The following is a 25,125-nucleotide window of genomic DNA, read 5'->3' on the forward strand; positions in this document are numbered from 1 at the left end:
GTCTGCATTTTCTTCACAATTCAAAACAATGTGTGTATATTTCCGTCTGGATCTGAGTATGTGGTGCGGGCTGCAGAAAACAGTCACCCGCTATTTTCACTGCGGTTTCAAGTATGTGTTGCTTCTCAGAATTTAGCTGTGAGTCGAACAAAATCGGCATGATAGTTCAGACGGTCATATTTGGAAACTGACGGCTGTGCAGACGGTCATATTTGGAAACTGACGGCTGTGCAGACAAGCTAAATTGTGTCATTATAAGTTAGCTCCGCCGGAATATCACAGTTCGGCAGACATTCAGAAGAAAACTATCAAAACAATATTTCAGAAATAGCCACAAAACTAAAGCTTGACTTGGCTGGTTGATTTCCTATAAGACCGGCACCGCCGTTTTGTATGCAAGCCATTAAGAAGCCATTTTTCCACAACACAAAGTTTGAAGTGAATCAATCCATACGTTGCAGTCTTGACTGAGAGATTTGACTCTGAAGTGTTTTGTTTTGTGCTGAAGAGTGTTTGGCATTCCAAATGCGCTCTGACTCAATGGCTCATCTTCTATTCTCTTTTCTTCTCAAAATGAAAATCAAATGTCTGATGAGGAACATGATAGTGATAAACGAGCGACTTCAAACAACTTGTCAAAACAAAAAGCGACGTTGACATTTAGCAAGAGTTTCTACCCGTCTTGTCATCCCTCCGCGAGCTTGTCGTGGCTTTAATCATCCATGTTGGAGGGGGCCAACTATTAAAATATTTACGACGCCGCGCTTCAGTCTGATGAAGACCGCTCGTGTCGTCGGCGCTCTAACTGACGCTGCTGACTCAGTTTCGCATGTGATAAACTACATTTCTGCGCTCTGGGAGGACGGGTCGGCGACAGCTACTGCGCTCCGTCAGGAATTATTCTGCGATAAAATCTTTCTTGCTGTCAGATACCCGCCCTTCAAAAAAAAAAATCATATCAACCCATTAGAGATGTGGTTTCAAAGCTGGCACAGATTGGCAGCAAAGGAAAATAATGGAACAATTAGACCCAAGCGAACTTCAGTAACCCAAAATATCCATCATTTTGAATCAAAAGTGACCAAGCGGATTATAAGCGGAGCATCAAACTGAACACTAATAAGTGCTGTCAGTGTGGACTGATTTACCGTCGACAACAGAAAGGAGGTCTAATTGAAACTCTGTAGACTCAGCCTAATTAGCCAGGTACGTGACATGTGGGTTCTGGCAAGAAATCTTCCTGGCGCATAAAAAAAGTCAAACCGCCTCAAAAACAACATTGGACCCGGGAGTGCGGCAACAAGAACAGATGTTACCGCTAGCGCTAAAACAAAACAATATTAACAGGCATCAACATTTATTCCATTGTTGTTATTGATTTTGGAGAGCGCAAAAGTATCTCTTCAATGCAAGTTTCTTTGTGCACGATTATGAGTGCTCCTCGTGGATCACGATGCTCGTCTGCAGAAGAATGACGCCAATGTTCGCCTTTGAAGTGTTAATTGGAAATGCTGCGAGCCATCTTTGTTTTTAGTTTATACGGAAAATACAGAAGGGGGTTGTGCAAAAACAAGACTTTAGCCCCAAAGTTAGACTTTTGTTTGCTTCATTGGATTTATTCTTTTTGATATTTTAATCTGCACAGAAATACCCCACTGCTATTGTTCTGTCTTGTGAAATTTAATCGATGTTTAAAAGAAGACTAAGAGCTTCAGTGATATCGTGCACAGAACCTTGTGCACTGTGTCTCTGAATCGTCATCTCACGTTTCCAATTCATCTTGTCGCTGGTGCGTTAAGTGAAACGATTTGGTGTAGGACCCAAGCCTTTTGGATGTTTCCTTTCCGTTCCACACACTAACCCTTACCCTTTGACCGGACTTGCCTACCCCTGACCTAGGGCTCTGGAGAAATGGAAGTACAAAAGCAAAACAAAGCATCCTACCCAATGTGACCTCCGTCTGCATCGGCATTGAGAGCGCTGGGTGCTTGACCTCGCAGCTGAAAAGGGCGTCGTTGTCCAGCTGCGGGTTGAGGGTCCACGTGAGCCGCGCCTGCACCACCACCGAGCCGTCGCTTTGCGGGAGGTGCGTGTGGCTGAAGTAGTACAGGGGGTCCGTGTTGTGGACCCAGCGGGGGAACTCTCTGTTCACCACCGTCTCCGGGATGACCTCGGTGGCGGGGCTGGGCTCCGAGGCCTGCAGGCCCTGAGTGTGCGGCCGTTCCGTATACAAACGCGCCGAAGGGCTCTCAGGGTCCAGCAGGGAGAGCGAGCGCTGCAGCTTGGTCTCGTCCAGGTCCCGGCTGATGAGCGGCCTGGCTCCTCGGAAGCCCGCCGAGCCACCGCCCTGATCGCCGGCTGATGGCTGAACGTATGAGATCACCTCGATCAGTTCACCGTCCCGCTTGAAGTACACCTTAGACACGACATGGAGAACAGGGTTCAACAATTGCCGCTTTGTATATAACACTATACGTTCTCCCTAGAATACAAGTGTTTGCAAAAATTTTTCATTTTGAACAGGACCTCAAACCATCAATTCATTTGTACGAACACTCATAATTAATACAATAATTCCAAGCCCGCTTGGTGCTCGGTCCTTAATCACATTTTGGACCACTGACTGAGGAAAGGACGCCAGCGGCTCCAAACAAAACCACACTTGTCTGGAGCTTCTGGCCACCTGACAAACATATGGTGAGAAATGATCAAAACACTAAACAGCGTGAAGGGACAGACAGCACGACTCGTTTGGAACCGAACGGGAACCAAGACCAATGAGGCTGGTCAGCGCTCGTTTGGATCTGGCCTAAATAAGTTTCCCTGAATGGGGTAGACGACTGGTCCAAACATTTGGCCCATTCACCTATTTTTGTTCTTGCTTATCCTATCTCAACTGACCAAGTCTGTAAAAGAATACGCAAATAATTTATCTCTTGCAGTTGGAGCCACCTATTCATGTGCAAAGCTTCGTATTTGGTGCCGGATTACATCTGCTTTCTGGATCTGTTTGTAATTATAGTCAGCTTTTAAATGGTGATGCAATTTAGCATGGACAAAAGCATTGTGCTCTGTTCCACTCTCATGTGACAGCTTTCAAAAGAACTTGTGCTCTTGCCTGCTTTTCAAACCATCATTTCATAGTTATTGTGATGTTTAGAAAGTGCCTAACATAAAAGTGAGTGGCACACATTCAAAAGAGTTACTAGCTGTCTTCATATAAGCGACATTCTCTCATCAGAGCACTGTAAGGATCAAGGACAACTGAAGTCAAACTTTTTGTCTGGTGAGCAACTTTTAAGGAGGCAGCCTGATCTCACGAGAGTGAGCCAGCTCTTATGGTGCTTCAAGTAAATCTAAGCCAGCAACAAGTATGGATTTCGTTCCCATGACAATTAGGGATGGAGTGAAGGGTAGCTACATTTGGATTGCCAAATCAAAAGTTACTTCTACTTGAACCTTATGAATCTTCAACCAGCTTAGCTACCCAATCATAGGTGGAAAAGCAGGTTCTATCAAGATGTTGTATTACATCATTATAATCTGAACAAGAGCTTGCTCACAGGCATATATTCAGAAATAGGCGGCTAAAACAAGATATACAGTCCTTGTATGTGGTTGTCGCATTTCGCAGTTGAAGGACGGGCAGGGACTCTAGCTCACACAACCATTTAAAAGGTTTCACAAATACTTGATACAGACCTGTGATGAAGGCTTACGGTCAATACCTATTTTTATGTATCAGTTCCTGGTCTGAGTGGACCTTCTGTCCCTGCCCACTGTGAGCCTCTTCCTGCCCAGTCTGTGTCTCTATTCGACAACCTCCCTTCCCTTCAATAAACCCTGGTCCAAGCTGCATTTGGTCGCCCTGCTCCATTCATTCAAGACACCCTCATGCGCAAATAATAATGGGGTTACTGGTATCCATGGAAACCCAGCCACCAACGCTGAGCGTGCGCTATCGAGCGAGCGCCTTTGAGCCAGTACACATACCGCTCTGCTCCAAGCTAATGATGTTGCTTTTGTGGCAGCAAACACTACCTCAGTGACAAGATGGGTAAAAAGTATCGTGTTTGCTAAAAATAAATTGCCTGTATTACCATAGGTGGATTTCAGGTTCTCTGACCGTACGTATGGATCTGGGTACTCGCAAGTTCAACTACACTTGCGAGAGTCGCGACACTGCCGAAGGGGAGAAACAAGTTGTCACATTAAAGAAGACTCATTGGCCACAAAGTCCGCTCAGATTGCATAGCGGGGACCGTACACGCTGCCCCCTATGTGAATGTAAACGCTTCTGCAGCAATTCCTTAAAGGTCGGGCGGTATTCATATTTGTTTGCACTCATTATTGCTGTTTTCACACTCAAGGTAGCGACCCTTAAGGTGCCAAGTGTCGCTAGCGGCTACATAAATTCACTCAAGTGCATAGATCCATGGATCATAGCGACTGGAGGGACGCTGCTATACAATTTTCTTTCAGACCGAGTATGAATGAATAGTCACTTTCTTCCAATACACAAGGTTTCTTGACATCTTTTATTGTATGCACTTTAACAGACTTTATTAATCCCCCATTACTGTCCTGGGTTGTCTTCTGGAGTAGTTGTAGTCCCTGGGATGTGTCCCACTGAATTCCTTCAGATATTCATTATTACGGTTTAGACAGTCACCATAATGCTATTTAGACAGGGTCGGTCTCTGCGAGGAGATCAGGCGGTCGAAATGGAAATGGATTTGTCAACAAGACATCATGGGGAAAAGTATCAACGACATGAGACGAGCCACTCGCGGAAATCAGTGAGATGTCCCGTTAGCGGAGTGGGAGTTAGAACTAGCTTCTGGTTTTGCTTGTGTGATATGATTGTTTAAAAAAAAATAGTCCTTCACTCATCTATTATAGAACTTTCAGAGTAGGTAATGTATTTTTAAACTTGTATGACCAAAAACGCACCGGTGCGGCTTGACTTGAGCATTTGAGTCATTCAGTGACTGATCTCTAAACTCATCAAATATTGAATGGCCAACTATTGCGGCGGTTACTGCCACCCCTTCGCGGCGATGAATCTGTGGAAGTACCAAAAATATTGCTAGAAATATTACCCGTGCTCTCCATATAGGTTATTACCAATGGGAAATAGAAAGTATTTCGCTTTCATTTTCAACATTTTTCAAAGCTGTCCCTGAGCACTAAACAGGAGGATTGACAGCTTTCAACTTAAAAAAGGTCTCTGCCAGTGTTGTTGTTACCACTGCAGTTTTTCCCAATTTTTATTTACAAAGAGAACTCTACGGGATGAAAATGTCGCTTGTGACCAAAATAGATGTGTACGAGTGTGTTAAGTGCACTCCGTGTGGATTATATCAATTTATGGGACTTGTGAAAGCTGTGTTTATATCTGTCATTGATTTCCTTTGCCACATCTTTAGTCAGAATATCAGGGGAGACATTTTTGTGATTGTGTAGCATTTTGGGCTAACCTTGATGTCAAAACAGACGGCGGAAGTCAAAGTCAACGGATTTTCAGAGGATTGGTGATGGAATTGTCAACCTATGAGTCTTTCCAGGAAAAAAGAGACCATACTGTGTAGTTTAAATATATTGACATCATTCCAGGTCCATCCAATTACCTCTTCACATTGTGTTCTTTCCTTCGAACTGTTAAAATGTAATTTGTTAACAACAAAAACAACAAGAAAATGGAAGCACAAACACAGATTAATTTTCCTCATGTAATTATGTAGCTGCCAGAGGATGTCGCTCACTGTGATACGTGTCGAAAAAATAAACATTACATTTCCCACAGTGACACGGGCACATCGCTGTGCCCCGGCCGTGTGATTTTCCAACATTCAGCATGCAATTTATCATGAGAAAAACAAAAAGAAAACCGCAAACAACCAGACATGTCTCATGAACTTGCTGCTGAAAATAGAAAATTGCAGATAACAACGTAGTTCGTTTCCCTACCTGCTACGCTGGGAGGCAGAATTGTATGCTTTGGTTCTGTGCTAATAGCATTGATGCTATCAGCTGGAAAAAAAAGCCTGTTTGAATCAGTCATCCATCCCCAAAATATGAACTGGGGTTTCACTTTAGAGCGCCTTATTGTTGGCTATACCTGCATGCATGGAGAGAAGGGAGTCGAGAGAGGTAAAAAAAAAAAAAAGCCGGATTTTCCTGATCCAACCTTCCGCAAGATTCTTCTAATCATTTAAATCAGGCAGGTTTGTTAAAAATATTTTTCTCTGTGGTGTTGAAATGACAAGAAATGGTATTTTCACTTTCCGGGGACTTTAAGATTCTCGTCGGTTATGCATTTAATTGAGAAGGCAATAACGCAACTCAGCTGTATTTATAGAGCACTTTAAAAACAAGCACAGCAGCATATAAAGTGCCCAAAATAAAAATGAGACATAAACACAAAGACAGTTAAAACCTAACAACACAATAAAACCCTAAAACAATGCTCATCTTGAGTCACAAGAATAAAGATACGTGTTAAGATGACTTTTAAAGGTGGATAGAGAGAGAGATTGTCTAATGTTTGACAAAAACTCATTCCAAACGGGGGACCGGGAACGAAAAATGATTACAAGGCTCCACTTAGTCATCTGGTTGGCTGATTTGAAGTCAGTAAAAACAAAGTCTAGACAACTTAGAAACTTGTGTTGGACCATGAAAAATAAAGTTTGCATGTACAGCTAACTGCTGCAAGTACAAAGTAGCCAACGCGTGACTGAGCTTCAACGTCTTGACTCATGACTTGCATAACCCAAATGAACACAAAAGCAGCAGTGACGCTAAATATGGCTGCAGGGTGATGTTCATAAAGTGTGAGGGATGGCTCTTGGAATGCTATTTCTTTCTTTGTTATTGAAACAGAGGAGCGGGCTCAGTACAGCCAGCCGGGCCGCTGTGCTGTCGATCACGTTGACTGTCACGGTTATCAACATCCACCATCGTCTGGTTACTCTGCCCGCGATCAGCAGGTCCACGCCAGCATCGTCATGCCGCAACGCCAACATGTTCAATTCTCGGGAACAGTCGGCAGACATTAAACTCACGCCGAGCTCGCCTCTCAAATGGGACGCTCGGGGGATGACAGCGGCAACACTCGGAGTTTTTCTCCCTTTCTACCGACAGCAGCTGCAGTTCCGAAGGTATTTTCTGCAGTGCGGGTTGGTGCGCTGTCTTGCATGATAATTATTTGTCTGAGGAATGCGGACGATGCCACACTGTGAGGGCACGATAAGTTGATGAAGTTTGGACTCATCTCAGTCTTTGCCACAGATGCAATTTGGACGCAAAGCACCAGCTACACTCACAGAGCACCTTCCGTCCCGATCCGATCGCATGATTATCAGCTGATCGGGAATCGTTCGCTGAATTTCCGATAGTTATAAAGAGCTTGCCGAAAGTGAAATTAGAGATTCAATAGGCGGTGAAAAGGATCGTCGCAACAACTTCATCAGTTTTCTTTCATATTAATGAGCATCTTTATCGGCCATCGTTTTCAATCAGCGCATGCTTTTGCGCTGAGAATGTGCTAATCAGAGGCACTGGGAGGCCATTAGCGCTGACATCATCATTATCATCATCATGGCAACGCGTTTCAAAGAATGAACACAGCCGACCTGTTTTGAATTTACACAACAAGGTAAGCGCTCTCTCTTTTCTTTTTTGGGGGGGGGGGGGGGGTGATTTGATGGTGGAGTCGACACGTGTTCAGGGTGTGAAAAGTATTCACGTGACCCGAGTGGCATCACCATGGTGCATTCATGGAAAATACTAATCATTATTTTCATCAAAAGGACGCGAAGCTTTCTGTAAATTGAGATGCGATGAAAGGTCGCCTAGCAACAGGGGATCATTTTTATAGGAAGGCAAACAAGCTCGTTTGCCGCAACAGAAAAAGTTAGCTTTCACGCGAAATATTTTATTTATTTATGTGATTGGAGATAAAAACATTAGATTCTTGTCTCTTGTCAAAGCCGCCATGTTTAGTATATGTCTGTCCTCCATTTATTAATGAATTAATGAAACTTTATTTCTTCACACCATCATTCCTATTTCTTTCATATACGTAACATGACATTTCAATAGCATGAGGAAAAGGGTCCCCGAGTGAAGCTAAGTATAAGCTGATATAACGAGGCCCAGACATACAGACTGACGGACGGAGACACTCATTAAACACACATACACACTCTCAACCCAGCTAACTACGGAATGCGGATTTAATTATAGATTTGTAAAAGATAACTAAAAATATGTTTTTTAAAATTGGAGAGAGAGGGCATGACCTTTAAGGCTTCATCCATTTTGGTCCAAATCTGAGGTCCCCTACAAGCAACACACATCCGCGGTATTTCCCTAGGATGTGTGTTTTAATTCTCGTCTGACGAGAATGCTGGGGTCTAGTGATGGGGATGAGACTGCATAGTATGTGGTTGCTCTTTTTCACAACTTGAAACATGCATTATGAAATTCATTCAACTCAGGTAGTCTTAGTAACTCAAAATGGCCGAAGAGAGGGAGAGATGGAGAACTAAACTCAGACCAAGACAGAGCCCTAATGACTTTCTTTTGTAGAGATTTTTTAAGGTGACTAGAGAAGGTGTTACCCCACATGATACTGCAATAGTTAAGATGAGGTTCAAATAGAGTTTTGTATAAAATAAGGAGTATTGACTAAGGAAGGAAATGTCTGACTTCGTCAAATAAACCAACATATTTTGATCATTTGTATACAAGGGGATCTATGCGACATTTAAAGTTGAGCGAGTCATCTACGAAGACCCCAAGGAATTTTGTGGCATGCTCTTTATTTCTTCCCTTCTAATGGCAATCTGTTTTTAAACTCTTTATTTGAATTAAAAATCATGTAATTGGTTTTACTTATGAAGACAATTTATTGCATCTCAACCAATCGTCGACTTTAATTAGTTCTGTATTTACAGAATCTTGTAAGATTTTTAACCTTTAGTGTGATGCAAATAAATTAGTGTCGCCAGCAAATATAATTTTATGAAAGATTGTGGAGGAGTTTACAAAATCATTTATGTGCGTATAAAATAAATAAGACTGGCTCCAAAATAGATCCTTGGGGGCTAACAAAGTCTTGTTTAGCTCCATGTTTTTTGGATATGTCAATATTGAGATCACCAAGGAGGGTGCAGTCTTTTTTCAGGTTGTTTACTTTGTGCAAGAGATCACTCAGCTTGGAACAGAAGGTATTTAGAGGAGAGTCTGGAGGGTGATAGAAATGCACACATCTTTACTCGGAGTGTGTTTTTAACAAACCCCTCCACCTGTCCTATCTGTTCTTAATATGTAAATTATATCCTTCAATGTTGAGTAGTTCCACACAATGTCATGGTTTCTGTCTGTGCAGTAGTTAACTGGAGTCGTCACACAGAACACCCATTCACACATAAACGTATACACACACTTAACACACACAAATGAAAGCACAGTCACATTGTAGCACACTGTGGTCTTAGCTTTTAGTCCGCAAATGTCCTTTAGAAAAAAGGAGAAGAAAAAAGAGAAGGGTGTCACGAATCAGATGGAGCAGGGTGACCAAGAGCAGCTTGGACCAGGGTTTATTGAAGGGAACAACTAACAGACTCGGCAGACTGACATAACTTACTAACAAAACCAACAACAGGACTGACCGACAAAGACGTGAACCAAAAAGACATGAAGACATTAACAATGATCCGACAGGGGCGCGACACCCAGACAGGACTTAAATACAAGACAAGTAATGAGAGGCGGGTGACTGTGATTAGTACATTGATTGTGAGTTGACACAGGAAGGGAGGGGCGAGTACACAGACGGACAGAAACCATGACCTACATATAATAAAACAACCAGGGACGGGTCGTGACAAAGGGAATAAAAATGAAAAAGCAACTAAAAAGTTCCCCACTTCCACTTTCCGCCTGGTTAGGGGAAAAAAATATAAATAAATATAAATATATATATATATATATATATATTCTCAAGAGCTGACAGGGTTTGGTTGAAGTCATCAGAGATCGCAGTTTGGTGAGATTCGAGCTGATTTGCGAGGGAGATTTCCGGGTTTTGCTTTTTTTGGTGGCATGCGCTGTAGTTTAGAGTTATTCAAATGAAAATCAGGCTGCGTCGAAACAAAGTTTGCGTTATCTCATAGCATGTCGTCTGAATGGCACAAAACCAGCAATCTCGTGGCTTCAGCTCTTTCTGAAGTGTTAAAAGGATTTAAAAATCCATGAATCTGTCGATGACAAATTCCACGTTTACTTGAATTACCGCAACCCATTCTGCTGCTGCTCTTATGGGCAGCTCAAGACGTTCTGTGAACAAGTGTCCACATTTAAAGCGTGTCAAGAATGATTTGCATCATTCCAACGCAAACATGGAGGAGATGTGATGTAGAGAAATATTAAGATGTCAATGAAAATGTAAAACACACACTCTCACAAGGTTTGACTTCCTCCCGTGAGACACAGCGAGTCCTTTACCCACAGGTGTTCTCGCTCATGCTGGCTGATTAAACCTCTTCTCGTGATTTAGTGCGTGCATGCGTGCACGGGCCACATCCTCTGGAGTGAACAACATGTTTGGCTGATGAGCTTTTCTGACAAAAACACTCGATGAAGTTGGCTGACTTTTGCGAAGTTGCAGCGCACACTATTTATAATCCGTGGGCGTGCACGCACACTTTGGAAGAACGCTGATAGCACAATTGCTTGGAAAAGCAGACAATGGTGATGTGTTGTTATTTCTATGGCAAGTGATTGAGCATGCTCCTTGTTCAATCAGCAAGTAGCAAGCAGTAGATATCTACTTCTCCCCCTGCACTTATGCACAAGCAGTAATTGCTCTCCCTGGATTTTTATTTTTGGAGAGAACTCGCAAAACGAGAATTCAGGCTTTTGTATTGCTCAAACTCATCATGGTTCCACTTTGACGTAAGCCTTGAAAGTTTGATGAACATGAGTTAAAAGGTGGACCCTTTGAAATGAGTCACCTGTCTGTCGTATTGCACTGGATATAACTCAAAAGCAATAAAATCTCAGGTAGCTTAATGCTAACCGTTAAAGAAAATGCCAGAGACGGGCTAACATTAGAATCTTACAACGCTTTAAGAAACGGCCATTCAAAGACTAAAGGTTGATTTGACACCATACTCGTGAAACTCCAACCTTGGCTTGAAGCCTTGATTGAAAACCCAAACTAGAAACTCTCACCAAGACCTGGAAACCAGGAAACCGGGATTATTTGCTTCGCTTCATCAAAACTGTGAAGGTGAGTTCCTTTCACACTTGGTCCACCGATTCTTTTAGTCCACTCACATCACAGAATTTTTTTGTGGTCGCCATGGCAACCACTCAATTCCTTTTTAAAAGTCAGCGTAGCATGTGGATGATTCCACCTTTGTTTTCTTAAAGTCAAATTATTAAAGCAAGCCATGTGAGCATTTATTTAATCTACCTTTTTTGACATCAAGCTCCCTTTCAGTTCCGTATACTTACTTCTTTGTCTTAACTCATTCCAAGGCACGCACAGAATCAATTCCAAGGTCTGATGATGTCTTACAAGAGCATTTTTTTTTCCACTACTGCCTTTCACCTTCCTAAGACATCGTCTGTGCTGTCAGCGTATTGTGGGGTCGGACCTTTACGTTCTAACAAAATGGACTCTTGAGCATCAGCAGCAGTGACAACTCACGGAGGGTGCGGGCTTCCCTCCCTTGGCGGTGCAGAGCAGCGTGAAGTTCTGGGCTTGATATCGACTGAACGGCGCCGGCGTGTTTTCGGCCACCACTGAGATGTTGTTTGGAGGAGCTGAAGGAACACAAACAGCAAGCGCACACATAAATTCAACATATGACTGTCTGAAAATGTTGGAACCCAAAATTGACAGCCCGGTTCTAGCTCGTACCCATCCCATGAAGCTTCTTGAATAAACCAATTTGAAAGCCTCACACCCGCGGAGGCTGCTTAAATGGCAACATGAATATTTGAAAGCTGATTCAGGGAAATATCTACCGAGAGTCAAGGGCCGAGAGTTTATTTGCGCAGTGGGGAGAGCGGGGGCTCGAGGAGGCGGGCCCATAAATAAAAAGCATCCTTCGGCTTTTATGAGCTTTTTTTTTTGCTTCGATTTTATCGAGCGGATCATTGAAGCCTCCCTCGTTCGGAAGGTTGACGCAGTCACTCAGAAAAGCTCTCATCTGATAAAACTATGCCGTCATGAAACAATGAACCAAGATTTCAACCTTCATTTGAGACACAAATCCAAGTTTGATAAGCTACTTTGAAATTGCAATCTGAAAGCTTAACCCTACTCAGGCTGTCTTGAAACTCAAATTTGAAACCCAGGCCAGGATTTGATGAAGTGACTCGGGTTCTTTGGGTTTCTCGTCAGAGACGACCATCCGGCGGCCCCCGCGGGATAACGAGAAAAGGTCACGGAAGCGGCTTTAATGCGTAAATCTATCAGGTGCTTTTAAGGAGACATGTCACAGGAATGAATTGATTAAAGACAGTTTGGGGATTTGGCCGCTGGGCCGCATGCCTCATGCGGCCGCACCCCTTAATTGCGTATTGATGGCATTCATATCCTTGTAAATTAACCTTAGGACACTCCATTAGCTTCCTGCCAACCCGGCGTAGCGCGACCCGCCAACAAAATATACTTAACGCAAATAGAGACACAACACTGGCTCCTTGACTTGAAGTCTTATTTTGAAACCATGTGCCGGCACAACCGTGACTGAAAACCTTGGTTTGAAACCTCAAGCCTTCTTTCAAAACCCAGGTGGAAAGCTCACCTTACATTCATTCCATACTGTACTGGATGCAAAATGGCTCATTAGATTCTATTTGGCTCTTTAGAGGAAAGAGTTTTCTCATGAATTTGATATTAATATTCATAATACCAACAATAACTATTCAATCCCAGCCTTGGCAGGCCAGATAATCATTTCTAATCCCCTGACAAGTACCTTTGCCAGGAAGCCTCCACAGCGCTCTTGACTTGTTGCCGCATAAACTACAGGAATGAATAATTGATCACGACACGCTCTTGTTTTTTCCACCACACGAGGCCGAGCGGCACCGGCAGAATAATAGCCCGGGCGCAGATTCTGGCGTTTGTCCGAGTCGCTCCTTCAGCTCTGCGACTGCGTTCTTGCCTCGATCGGGTCGGTTCCTCGGCAAGTCATGCACTCAACCCGCATCGCAGTCAGTCAGAACGCAACCGACATGTTCAAGCAGCAGGGCCGGCTGTGCAAAACAAGATAAAAACTTCTCTAAGAAAGGGAGATTTCAAAAGGCCAGAAACTTTTGGGAAAAATAAATCTTTAAACGTTGAAGCACGAATTTAAAAATTCCAACTCTCGCCTTCCGCCGACATGATGAAAGCAGCTCGGCTTTCATGCAGCGCAGAGGCAGAAACATCTCGGCTGGAATCGCAATTGTCTTTGCTTCTGATATTTTCCCGTGAATTGTTAATCACGTTGACTCGCATCAGGTAAGCTCTTGTGACGCCGCCTGCGGATATGACATTCATTTGTCTTCTCTGTTGGCTTCAAGACAGAATTTATTCAAGACTGTCACAATGTCTCAGGAGCAGTACATTTCTGTCTTTAAGGCTACATCCCAAGGCATTTCCAAACTCTGCCTTAAACCATTACACTGGTTTGGAACTCGATGACCAGGCTTGAAGACCGCGGCTAGACAGTTACAAAATAATATTTGAAGAATATACTTGACGAATAAATCCCTCAGTAGCAGTCAACAGTCGTATTCCGAATAAAAACATCCACGGCAGCAAATGAATTAATTTGTGGAGCTTTTTTGCCTTGGTTTTTGCCCAAATCCTGCTATCTGAACATGCCATACTGGTTTGCTTTGTGAAAATGGCTGCTGCGCCACAGGCCGTTTAAACAACAAAGCTGAGCTGGCGGTGGCCAAAGACGTGAACGTGCACAATGCAGTCAAGATTCGCATCTAGGCGGAAAGCTGCTCTTTTGGATCCTTCCTAAAAGCCCCATTTGTGTCCTTGCTAACGGTCTCACAATTTACTGTGTTTATTGACAAGCTGGAGGCGACTTGTTGCATCTTGCGTTATTCTCGTATTCTTTTGGGAAGGTGCACGCCAGCGACAGCTTGCGTGCATGTTGTTGGCAATTACCAGCCACGCCTCATCGAGGGAATCCTACACGCCCGCTTTGGGTGCGCAGGTGCAGCTGATGTGATTTGAGCAGATGAGAAGCACCGGCTATGTTTTCATTAACACCAATAACTCCGGCTGCCCATCTTATATTCTTAAATGAGAGCATATGGGCACGGTGCTGCCGAGATGATTAGTTCTGGCTTGGGATTCAAATGATGGTTTCCCCGCAAAAATGGAGCAAAGCAGACGGGATGTTATTGGAAGCTCATAGTTGCACTCTGCAAAGCAGCCCGTGGATCGAGGTCATTGGTGAAAACAATCTTCTTTGTAACTGAAAACAAAATATATGCTGTGATCACATGTCTTCTTTCATGCGCCTACTCAGAGGACCTTGGATACAGAAAGCTGAGAACTATTTTTATTCATGTGATGACAAGGTCTATCAAGATGTGGTTTGCAATTTATGTTAGTACCTACCGTAATTTTCGGACTATAAGTCGCGTTTTTTTCATAGTTTGGCTGGGGGGGCGACTTATACTCAGGAGCGACTTATATACATATATATGTTTTTTTTCACTTTTTTGGGCATTTTATGGCTGGTGCGACTTATACTCCGGTGCGACTTATAGTCCGAAAATTACGGTATTTATTTCTGCGCAGGTCATTCTCAGCTGCTTGCTTAACGTTCAGCTAGTTGTGGATTTATGTGTCATGTGGTGTGGATTTATCTAATGTCATAAAATGGCCGTGGCTAATAGAAAAGATGAAATTGGTGTCAAGTGAGAGAAGGCTATCATCACAGTCAACATATCAAAAAATATTTGCAAGACATTTATTATATTTTTGCATCTTTTGTATTTCTTAAGCTTTCATTTTATTTCATTGTTTCTCTTTTGGTCTTTTGGGTCAGATTAGCCTTGGCCCCAATGCATTTCAGTTGGTGTCAGTTCTATTTTTCTTTTTTGAACTCACTGATCAGTGATGGTGAAAATCCTGATGGTGTCAACCCTCATTCAAGTTTAAGTAAATACACAGCGGCCACTTGGTTTCTATAAGACGACTGTCGGCTTTCATGCGGCCGCGTGGGCCACTCGGCAGCGCAGTCCTTTTGCCCCAGCATCCATTCCGCTCACTCCCTTCCATGACCCTTTTCACCTCCTCTTCTTCGTCCTTTTGCTCTTTTACCCTGACATCAATCGGCATGAAAAGAGGAAAGGGGGCGGAGGGTGGGGGAAGCACGTGGCAAATGGGATGGGAACAAGAGAACATTTATTGCTCCCGCGAGAGAGCTTCCTCTGGACTCGTAATTAGGGGCTTAAAGGTCCAGAGACAGCTGGACTCGCAAGAAACACTCCCAACATCCCCCTTGTACGAAAAGCCTGGCCTGTACTGCTGTCTCTGGGGCTTCATTCAAAGCGGCTAGCAGAAATAGTCATCCATGAATGACATATAGATGGGGCTAGATCATTCATAAATCAGGGAAAACAAAAAGTCAAGTTGATATGTGTGTAAAATATTTAATATCAGTCACACAGTGGCGGGCGCCTCCGAGAACTTCGCCACTCACCAGCGGAAAACCCGGAAGTCTGTCTTTGTAAATATTTGGTGAGGCAGATTGAAGAACAGAACCAGCTCAACCCTGGAGTGCGTAGAAGCATCAGCACCGTATCCCCGAATGGATGCAGGCGTATTTATCTTTTTTAGTGACATGGCAGCGGTTTTATGTTACATGTCCCTCGAGGCGTGAGACCAAAGAGGTGTGTCGCCTGTCCGCAGAGGCATCAGGAGCGGGGACCCGATCACACTTGGCAAGCGCTCGCCACGGATGCCATTACCTGCCGAGCTTGGCGACGCTGATGCTAAGAGACAAAGGACCTGGGCAGTCTTAAGTGTCCTTCAGTCACAACACTGCCTCCACACCCAATTTGTGCTTCTTTGTGGTTCCTACGTACGATAATCAAAGGTTGGAGGAGAATTGGAAACTTTGGAGATTCTCTTTCCTTTGGCAGATGAGAATTGCAGACACAAAAGCGAATAGATGGGGTCAGGGTGTCGAGCGGAAAGAGAAATATCCATTACTGCACTTTAAGCAATTAGAAATTCAAATTGGCAAGTTAATTGACTCTTTCACCTAATCCATTCAAAGTTAATTGCTTGAGTCTTGAGCCAGTTGTATGATCCCGCAAAATCTCACAGGCCGGAGGATGTGAGGCAAGTTGGGGAAGACGGCCACGGGCCATACCGCTGCTCCCTGACGTTCGGCTACATGCTAATCACTCGACGGAGGAATGCTCAAGACGCAGTCGGGCTCCAAATCCCATTAATCTGAGCAAAACAAAAGCCACAGCCGAGAGGCTTCTGTCGCAGATTCTGGGAGGGCAGACGCTGGAATCTGAACATTGGAAGCCTGAGATAGAATAGACGTCAACAGACCTCATCTTAAACCGGTCCGACTTGAGGGGATATTGTTTCCCATAGGTCAAAGCCTCAAATAGCAATTTAAGGACCACCGGCCGCTTGGGTTACATATGACGAGTGACTTGCATGTGAATTGATTACGGCCGTGGAATTCCAGTGAGCTTGCGAGCAACGCGCCTGTGTGCTTTGGATTTTACTCTTGAAGAAAAGCGTCCATGTGTTCATATAGGAGAGCATATGGTGGCACCGAGGCGTCACTGAGCCACGGCAGATGCTTCGCTTCCCTCAAGTGGACATCATTTTAGGACACTTGCGGCGCTCGCATGCAACGCTAGTCCGCAAATGCTGCTGGTTCGTAGGGAAATGACTACTTCCCCGCGTCACAAAAGGAATTAAGCTAGGGTTGTCAAACATACGCAAGGAGGGTCGATCAGGCCCGCGTTCAATCAGGCCCGCAGGATAATTTAAAAGTGATAAAATGCAAAAAAGACACGGAATTGATATTTTTAATAATATGCAATTCATGGATTATCCGCTCTGGGGCACACTGTTTTGATCAGAGTAGAAGACAACATTGTTTTGATCAGACCCAACACAGCAGACGGTAGCAATGCACCAATTGCTGCTTGTTAGAACGTTGTTTCCACCCTGGTCTCTACCCCTCCCCTACACCCTCATTAGCCAAAATGTCATTATCCAAACGGAGAAAAGCAGATACGACTGTAGATTGTAGATACGTTTTTTTTTTGAGTTTTTCCTTGCCCTCCTGGGAGTTTAAGATCAGGGGATGTTTGAGAATAATTGTCAATTTTATGTATATGTGAAGCCCCTTGAGACTTGTTTGTGATTTAGGGCTGTATAAATAAACTTGACTTGACTTGAAAGTTTCAATGAAAAATGGACCACGTCCTATTTATTTATAGATAAGCACGGAAAACCTTTGTGATTGGTGTGTTTGCAACAAGTTTCGGTATTAAAGGAATATAATATTCAACGCCACTATTAGACTCTTTGCAGGGAAAAATATGACGTTCATTAAATTTCAACATTTTCTTAATGTTCTTGTGCTTCTTTACACCCAAAAAAAAGCAAGGACGTGATATTTTGGTTATTTATAGCATAGTATGGTATTTTAATGGTCCGGCCCACTAGACATCTACCGAAGCCGTATGTGGCCCACAATGTGAAATGAGTTTGACACCCCTGAATTAAACTCTTCTAATATATCGATAATCACATTGTTTTTTTGATGCTTCCAAAAGAAGACCATTGTCCTCCTCAATATAAAGTTTGTTATTGTTTAACCAGTTCTCTAAATTGCAAAGTTAACGTAGCTTATCTGTCTTTGTGGGTTTGACGGTCACAGGATGTTCGACGAACTGAATACCTGAAACGGTGCCATTCTCCTTTTCCCGATTTTATCAAAAGCATAATCCTTGAACCCAAATTCAAGTTACTTGCCTAATTGGGTGCATACTGGTGATTTGCCAGGTTTGCTTGCGCTACATGCAAAGAAAAATAATTGCTCCAAAAAAACAAAGCAAGCGGCACACTTCTTTGAAAATGCCGCTTTTCAAATGTACTGTCAAAAGGCTTGTCGAGTCTTCTTCAAGTCTAAAAGTCAAGTCTTGTATTATTTTTAGCTCAGCTACTCCGGTGTTCTAAAATACACGAGATTGAGTCAAGTCACATGACTCCAGTCCCTAACCTTTTTGCAATGAGGACGAGGGGGACAAATGCCACTTTGAAGGCTGAGAGCGGACAAAAAAGAGCTGTTTGTTTATTTCTTTCTCTGGCTCCATGCGAGCAGATGGGACTCACCCTGCATACTGGCTGGCATTAATTATGTTGTGGCTGGCACCTTCCTCCCTTAAGTCCATTTGGTTTTGCCCAAGGATGCCGGCTTTAGGGTAAGCAATCTGTCCCTGCTTGGCCTGTTTACCTTTCCTCTTCTCCAAAACATACTCAAGCCCCGACCCAAAACACACCGCACACGCGTGCCCCTGCCATCTACTTGGCAGCCGAGTCCATGTACAGTACGAAGGTAGCTCCAATATGGCCGGGGGCGGGGTCTCTAACACGTTTCTGGGTAAGGGTGTCAGGGAGGCTTGGCCGCACATGCGACATGTTGATTGCGATTTTTAACAACTCCTAATTTCGAGGGCGAGCTGGGAGAATTCACGTCAAACGCCTTCAGCTCGGCAAACATCGAAATAACGCGGGCCGAATTCATATTTCAAGCTGACATGCAAAGGTCGTTGATGGGGACATGATGACAAAGACAAATTGCTGACCGTGGAAGAGGGATTTGAGTTTTTTTGTTATTTAATACACCAGAATGACATTGATTAGCTTCACCTTTTGATGACGTAAATTAAAAAGAGATGCTTATCTCGCACAATTAAGTCCAGCCGTAATTAGACGGTGAATCATTTTTTCTTTTACGATGAGTTCATCCAGCATCTCGGGACTTTTCAGGTTCCTGCACGAGTGAGGCCTTTTATTGGACCGAGGTGATATTTTATTCCAAATGCAATGCAGGTCCGCGTTGCAATAATGATGAAACGCGCTAAGGCTAATGTTAAATCCCCGAGGTGGCTGTTTACCATTTTTCCACTGGGCTGGAACAGCGTGTTGTCTTTGAAGCACCTCCAATAACTGCACGAGTAACATCTCAAAAGACGCTCGATGAAGAAACAAAATGCAGATGAGCACTTTTCTTCGCAATGTCCGTGAATTCCCTCAGGGATGTGCTTGAAGTGTCCAACTCAAATGCATTTGACTGATACAAAGTGGCAATCGTGACCAATAACTGCATTTCCCGCTGTGTTTATGTTTGGCAAATATTTTATGTGCGCGAGCGCCACTCACTGCAGTCACGGCTAATATTATCTTGCGGCATCCCGCTGTACACTAAGCAGACAGAGCGGCACTGTGTTGCAGGATTGGCCTCAAGTCACTCTTCTATTGTGTCACACTCAATTATTAAGCTGGAATGCCAGTCCATTCAGGCAGCGGCCTCAAACGGATGTAAAACGACGTCTCCCTCGCCAGAAAAAATATCGGCCACTCAGAGTAGCTTGTCAAAATGTGCTAATGCTGTTGTGGATGATTGTGTTGAACAAAAATCCTCATGAATGAATTAAGAGTCACGTGGTTTTTGGTAAATTGGTAGATTACCCTAAAATGGCAAATTCCTCATTTAAAAGTTTTTGTTAAATTATCCCTGCCCTCTTAAAATGACATATTGACATAAAAGGTCATATTGGTGAATTTTGATTACAACAAAAGTTCTATTCCATAAACTGCATTCAAAGAGACAGACGTGGTGCAGCTGCATTCTGCTAACTTTCATTTCCAACATTTACCTAGCAAATATTGGAACAAACTTCCCCCCTCACGACTTTAAACACATTGCGGCAATTTTCTCTTGGTGCAAACTCTCCCACCCGTTTAGTCACAAGTGGCAGACGACTCTTTGGATGATCTCGTTTTGTTTGCGAAGCACTTAAACATAAGTGCTTACGGTTTACAGTTCATTATCGTTGTGGGAACTTTGATGAGAAGGATTTATCCAGAAGATGAAGGTATGAGACACCACTTTGCATACGTGATGTCGAGATGTACTTGTATAAGGCTTTGTTTTGCATTTTGACATTTCCGTCAATAAAAGACATTAGTCAATACGACAAGGATACGTTAAGACAGGCATGTAACGTCATCTCAGCAGTTGTCTACATGTGCCACACAAGAAAAAAAAAAACAATTTGCATGGAAATAGTATTGTAAGTGTGATTTCATCTCCACCTGTTAAACATTCAGGAATGAACTGGTGTTGATTCTGCTTACGTCTGTGGCTGAGCAAAACAACAAAACAGCTCTTTCCGCATTGAAAACATTCTTCTGGAGACTCATTGTACTGTGAGCTGTTGGCAAGCCAGTAACCAGGGCTGAATGTTTTATGACCCCCCCCCCCCCCCACACACACACACACACACACTGTTTGGCAGCGTCCATTGTCAGCGAATTAAAGCTGGTCCATTTCCTTTAAATTTCTCTTCTGACAAAATGAATCTTTGACTAAGGCAGCCTTGAGAATTACTCTGGCCAGAAATCACATTTTGTACTTGAACCATTTCACACTCGGGAGGCTGGCAAACATTCTCAATTAGATGTGAGACCTTTGCTTTGAAAATTTCAAGGCTAGAATTAATTGCCTAATAGTTGGAAATCCCAACGAGTTTGCAAAGGGTGATGGGTGTCAGCGAACTGATGCTTTCAAACTAAATAAAAGGTACAACCTAAAGTGACCTTGGAAAAAGGTTGCTACCGAATACGCCTTTAAGCTAATGCGAAACAAAGACGAGAACCATCATGTCTTTTGATTTAATGGCTATACCATCCTCCCAACGATGGTATCATGACTTATCACCTTGATCTTAACATTTTAGTGGCATGAAGCTAAACGTGACCTCTTTATTTGCTACTATATAGCCTTGACCTTAACGTTTCAGTGGCACAAATGAAAATGATGCATAATAGAAGAGAACCCGTAAATGTCATGTTTAAGGCTCTTTGTTGCAGGGAGATAGGCTAATAAAGTAAAACATACAGTCTATAAAATCCAATGTACCATCTGTCAAAAAGCAAGGACCGCATTAGCATGAGCGAGTCTACGTTGTTCTGTCAGTTCACAGCTAGTGCCAAGAAATGTCGATTTTCAACATTGACGATTTTCCCGACACTGGCAAAATAATTCATATTACTTCGAGCTCAGACTTTTTGATGAGCTGTTTTAAAAGGTAAAATAATGCAGCAGCAATTGCATTTAAGACTCCCAGTGAGTCTGGAAGCGGCCGTGCTGTGAGGCTTTTTGTTTCAAGGACCTGAGTGACATGTGCTAATCAATGGGGAAAAAAACAAAACAGAAAAACACAAAACAAGGCGGGAGTGTTAGAATGCAGTCTGTACGTTGGTTATTTGTCTGAGCACATTTCCATGCAAAAACACACTTCTCCATTTCCCTGACAGACGTGCGAATGCAAATAGGCGGCATAGTTTGGAGTCACTGAGAAATTGCCGGATTTTCTTCTCACTGGAATGATTATTGGCAATTCTTACCGGCGCAAAGGAGGCGCCGCTTCGAGCCACCCAAGAGTTTAAAGTCATGTTACATTGTACAATATGAAGATTGTAGTGCTTCGAACCGATAGGTGAGCGCTGCAAGAAAATATCCAAAAACAAATCCATTGCTGTAAAGGTGAAAGATGTCAATCTTTTGGAAACGTAATGGGCGTCAGTTACAAAAAGTATTTGCTTCAGTGGCCATCTGCTTTTTGGGGGCACCTGTGAAACTTCCAAGCACAACATATCCAGCACAGACCACCTAATATGAAATTATGAGAGAGATGAAAGGTATTATTGTAAAGGGCCTTGGATAAAGCACTCGCTAAATGATGTGATGAAAAGTAATGGCCGAAGCATCATTTTGAGTGAGCTAGCAAATGCGACGTGTTCACATTCATGAAAGCAAACGAGCAAAAAAAAAAAAAAAAAGGAAAAGAAAAACGATTGAAATACCTCGGCTCTAGTTGCAAATCAGGCCCGCTTTGATTCCGCAGATATTCAGTCATAATAAGAAAAAGTGTGAATGTGCTCGGAGGCAATGTCACATGCAGCGGGCTGGCAGCCAGCGCAGAGAGAAGGAAAGAAAGTTCATTATATGGAAAATAAGGAATCATTTACAGGCCACCCTTACCGTGGTTGGGGGCAATCTGACAAACATATTGACTTTGGCACACATGAAGCTGCAAACTGTATATCGGTGCACCCACTCCCACGTTACACTTTAGCTCTGCACATTCTTCCGTGAAATAAAAATCACTCCACTGGGTTTTATTATACAAAAGGTTACAATGCCAGAACAAAACTAAAATTATTTTTGAATACTATTGCGTGTAATGGTGTTCCCCAAGATTCATATCTTAGCCCACTGCTATTCGCTAGTATTAAATGAATTTATTCATTTTCTATGTCCTCTTTATTGTGTTCAAGGCTGTGATAAGAAGCTGGAGCCTATGCCAACTAACTTTGGGTGAAAAGAAAAAAGTGCACACTGGATTGATCACCAGTCAGTTCCAGGGAACACAAGGAGACGAAACAATCACATTCATACCGTCAATGAGTTGGCACATTACACATTATATTAATTATGTCTAACTTTTAATATAATTGATTTCCCTTGCATACCCACAGAATGCTTCTCGAGACATTATTTGATGATGTTGATTTTGCTTTTTTTTACAACTTCACTTTATTACACAGTTTTGTCGGTGTCAGCTTTTATGTAGCGAGCTATATCGGATAGTGTTGATTTATTTACTTATTATTGTATATTTATTGTATCGTTCCTGTTATTGTAATTCAGTGGCTGCCTCTGTGGAGAAGATGAACGATGCTGTATTTTTTTACTTCATTTAATTAGATGTTTAGTTCATTGATATTCAATGCTTCAGTACAAATTGTATGGTGTGATACTGTTGATTTATTTTGTAATGTTTGAGTTATTATTTTTCTTGTATTTTATTTTGCTGTTGCTGCCACAGATGACAAATGGAGACCATTGATTTTTTTTTTATTCATTTATTTATTCATTTTATTTTTCTGAATAGTGAATCGTCAGGGGTTCCCGTAGGCAGACTGGATGAACATGAGTCAACAATTTATTACTGGTTCCAGTCTTTTACTGGGGAAAGTCTTGCCTTTTTTGATGCTATTTTGAACTCTTGCTGCATTACTCCCCGGCGTGCCGCGCCAGTCCCTCCGAGGGCTCATCGGGTCGACACAGCAGTCAATTAAGTTGCAGCATGGTGGCGGCCAAAATCACACTGCGGCAGCATATGGCAAATATGAGGGGAAAAGATTACAAGCGGTATAATTTGCCTCAGCAAAGAAGTCGATAGTTGTGAATCCAAGTTGTGAACTTTTCCCATGAGAGGATTAGGTTTTATTGTATTCAAGTTTTCTCTTTTTCTCTCTATTTTATGCCAATTTGTTGACTTTTGACTTACAGTATCAAAGCTGAAAAATAATTGCCATTTTCCATTTAAATGATTCCTTCGTCTCCTTTTATTGCTATTCATGTGTAGAAATCAGTAGCGGGTCATGCAAATCATACCGAGGTCTTAAGTAGCGCTTCGTCTGAATCGGTCCAACCCTCAATAAGTATTTTATGGCTATAATACGTCTACTGCAGGTACAGCTGCAACACACATAAAAAAAAGCATTAAAAACAACCTGATAAAATTGCAATATTATTTAGGAATATAGCAACATTTTACTCATCAAAAATCCTGATTATTTGTACACAAAATCCATCCTCCTTTCTTTCCTCAAGAAGATTTCAATTACTATGTTGTGCGGATTATCCGTGCCTTTCAGTTCCATCAAGAAGTCCTTTTCTGCTGAAAGTCGAGCCTGCCCTGTCGTATTTCTGGCATAAGTTTTAATTTGCTTTAGGGCTGAGAATGTCCATTCAACAGAAGCAGTGGACACGGGGATGTCCGTCTTGAAAATGGCTTTGACAGTAAATCTGCAAGCAAATCCATTTCTTCTCCTCCTTCAGCCATTGTGGGTTGACAAAAACAGCTATTGAATCAACACAACAATATCTTTGCTTGTGCAGCACGCTACAGATGCAAATTGCTAGCTCTGGAGAGTACACTCTCTGACGATCCAATCAAAGTGTGTGAATACGCTCACATTTCAGTACGCCTGCTAGAGGGCCTTGGTGTCGCCAACTCAGAATATAATTGGTTGAAGCAATAGTTTGATCGACATTTATTTTGTGCTACAAAGCCTGCAAAACTGATTGTGGCAGATTTATTTGACCCTGGCAACAAATAGTGGCTGGAATGTGATTGGTTAAATGCTTAAATATGAAAATGCACATTTGGAAGCAGCGCAACCAGGCGGCTAGCAATAAAAGGAAACGGACAGACCATTTGGAATACTTTCATATATATATAATATATAAATATAAATAACATCAGTCTGTCATTCAGATATTTTTAGGCCAGCAGAGAAGGCCTTGCAGGCCCTGACGGCCCACCACTGTGAGAAATATCTACATGCAGTCATAATTGAGTCAAAACGTAGCGTCTTTTTCTTTGTTGAAGGGCAGTTTTTTCATTTATTTATTGTTTTTTTTTCTGAATGTCTCCAAATCCTTTTGAGCATCAAAGATTAGTGTCAAATCTCAAAGAGCTAAGACCGCAGTGACATAAACTCTTTTGGAAATGTCTGACATTTTTCACACCTCAAGTGTGGTGGGAGGCTAAAGCAAAGTGACATTTATGTGCCCCCATCTGGGAGATGACTAGACTATATCTAATCCTTGTGAAAATAATAACAAGGAAAAAAAGACTTCTCTAAAGACATCAACACTGATGATAATCGAGTCCAACAAGTCACATTGACCTCAAGTACACAGAAAAGAATCACTGACTGACCTCAACCAGAACAATATATCC

At 42.7% G+C, this 25,125-nt stretch overlaps 1 protein-coding gene across 2 annotated transcripts in view; it reads right to left on the reverse strand.

Annotated features, from left to right (window-relative positions):
• Nucleotides 1-25,125, reverse strand: part of igsf21a (immunoglobin superfamily, member 21a) — a 100,200-nt gene that overhangs the window by 11,853 nt on the left and 63,222 nt on the right. For both annotated transcript variants that reach the window (XM_061291706.1, XM_061291707.1), the window contains 2 exons: nucleotides 11,726-11,841; nucleotides 1,945-2,416 (listed from right to left, as the gene is read on the reverse strand). In XM_061291706.1, coding sequence (XP_061147690.1) covers nucleotides 1,945-2,416; nucleotides 11,726-11,841 — 588 coding nt within the window. The remainder of the gene's footprint in view (nucleotides 1-1,944; nucleotides 2,417-11,725; nucleotides 11,842-25,125) is intronic.

The sequence above is a fragment of the Syngnathus typhle genome, linkage group LG11 (assembly GCF_033458585.1).
Source record: "Syngnathus typhle isolate RoL2023-S1 ecotype Sweden linkage group LG11, RoL_Styp_1.0, whole genome shotgun sequence".
NCBI lineage: Eukaryota > Metazoa > Chordata > Actinopteri > Syngnathiformes > Syngnathidae > Syngnathus > Syngnathus typhle.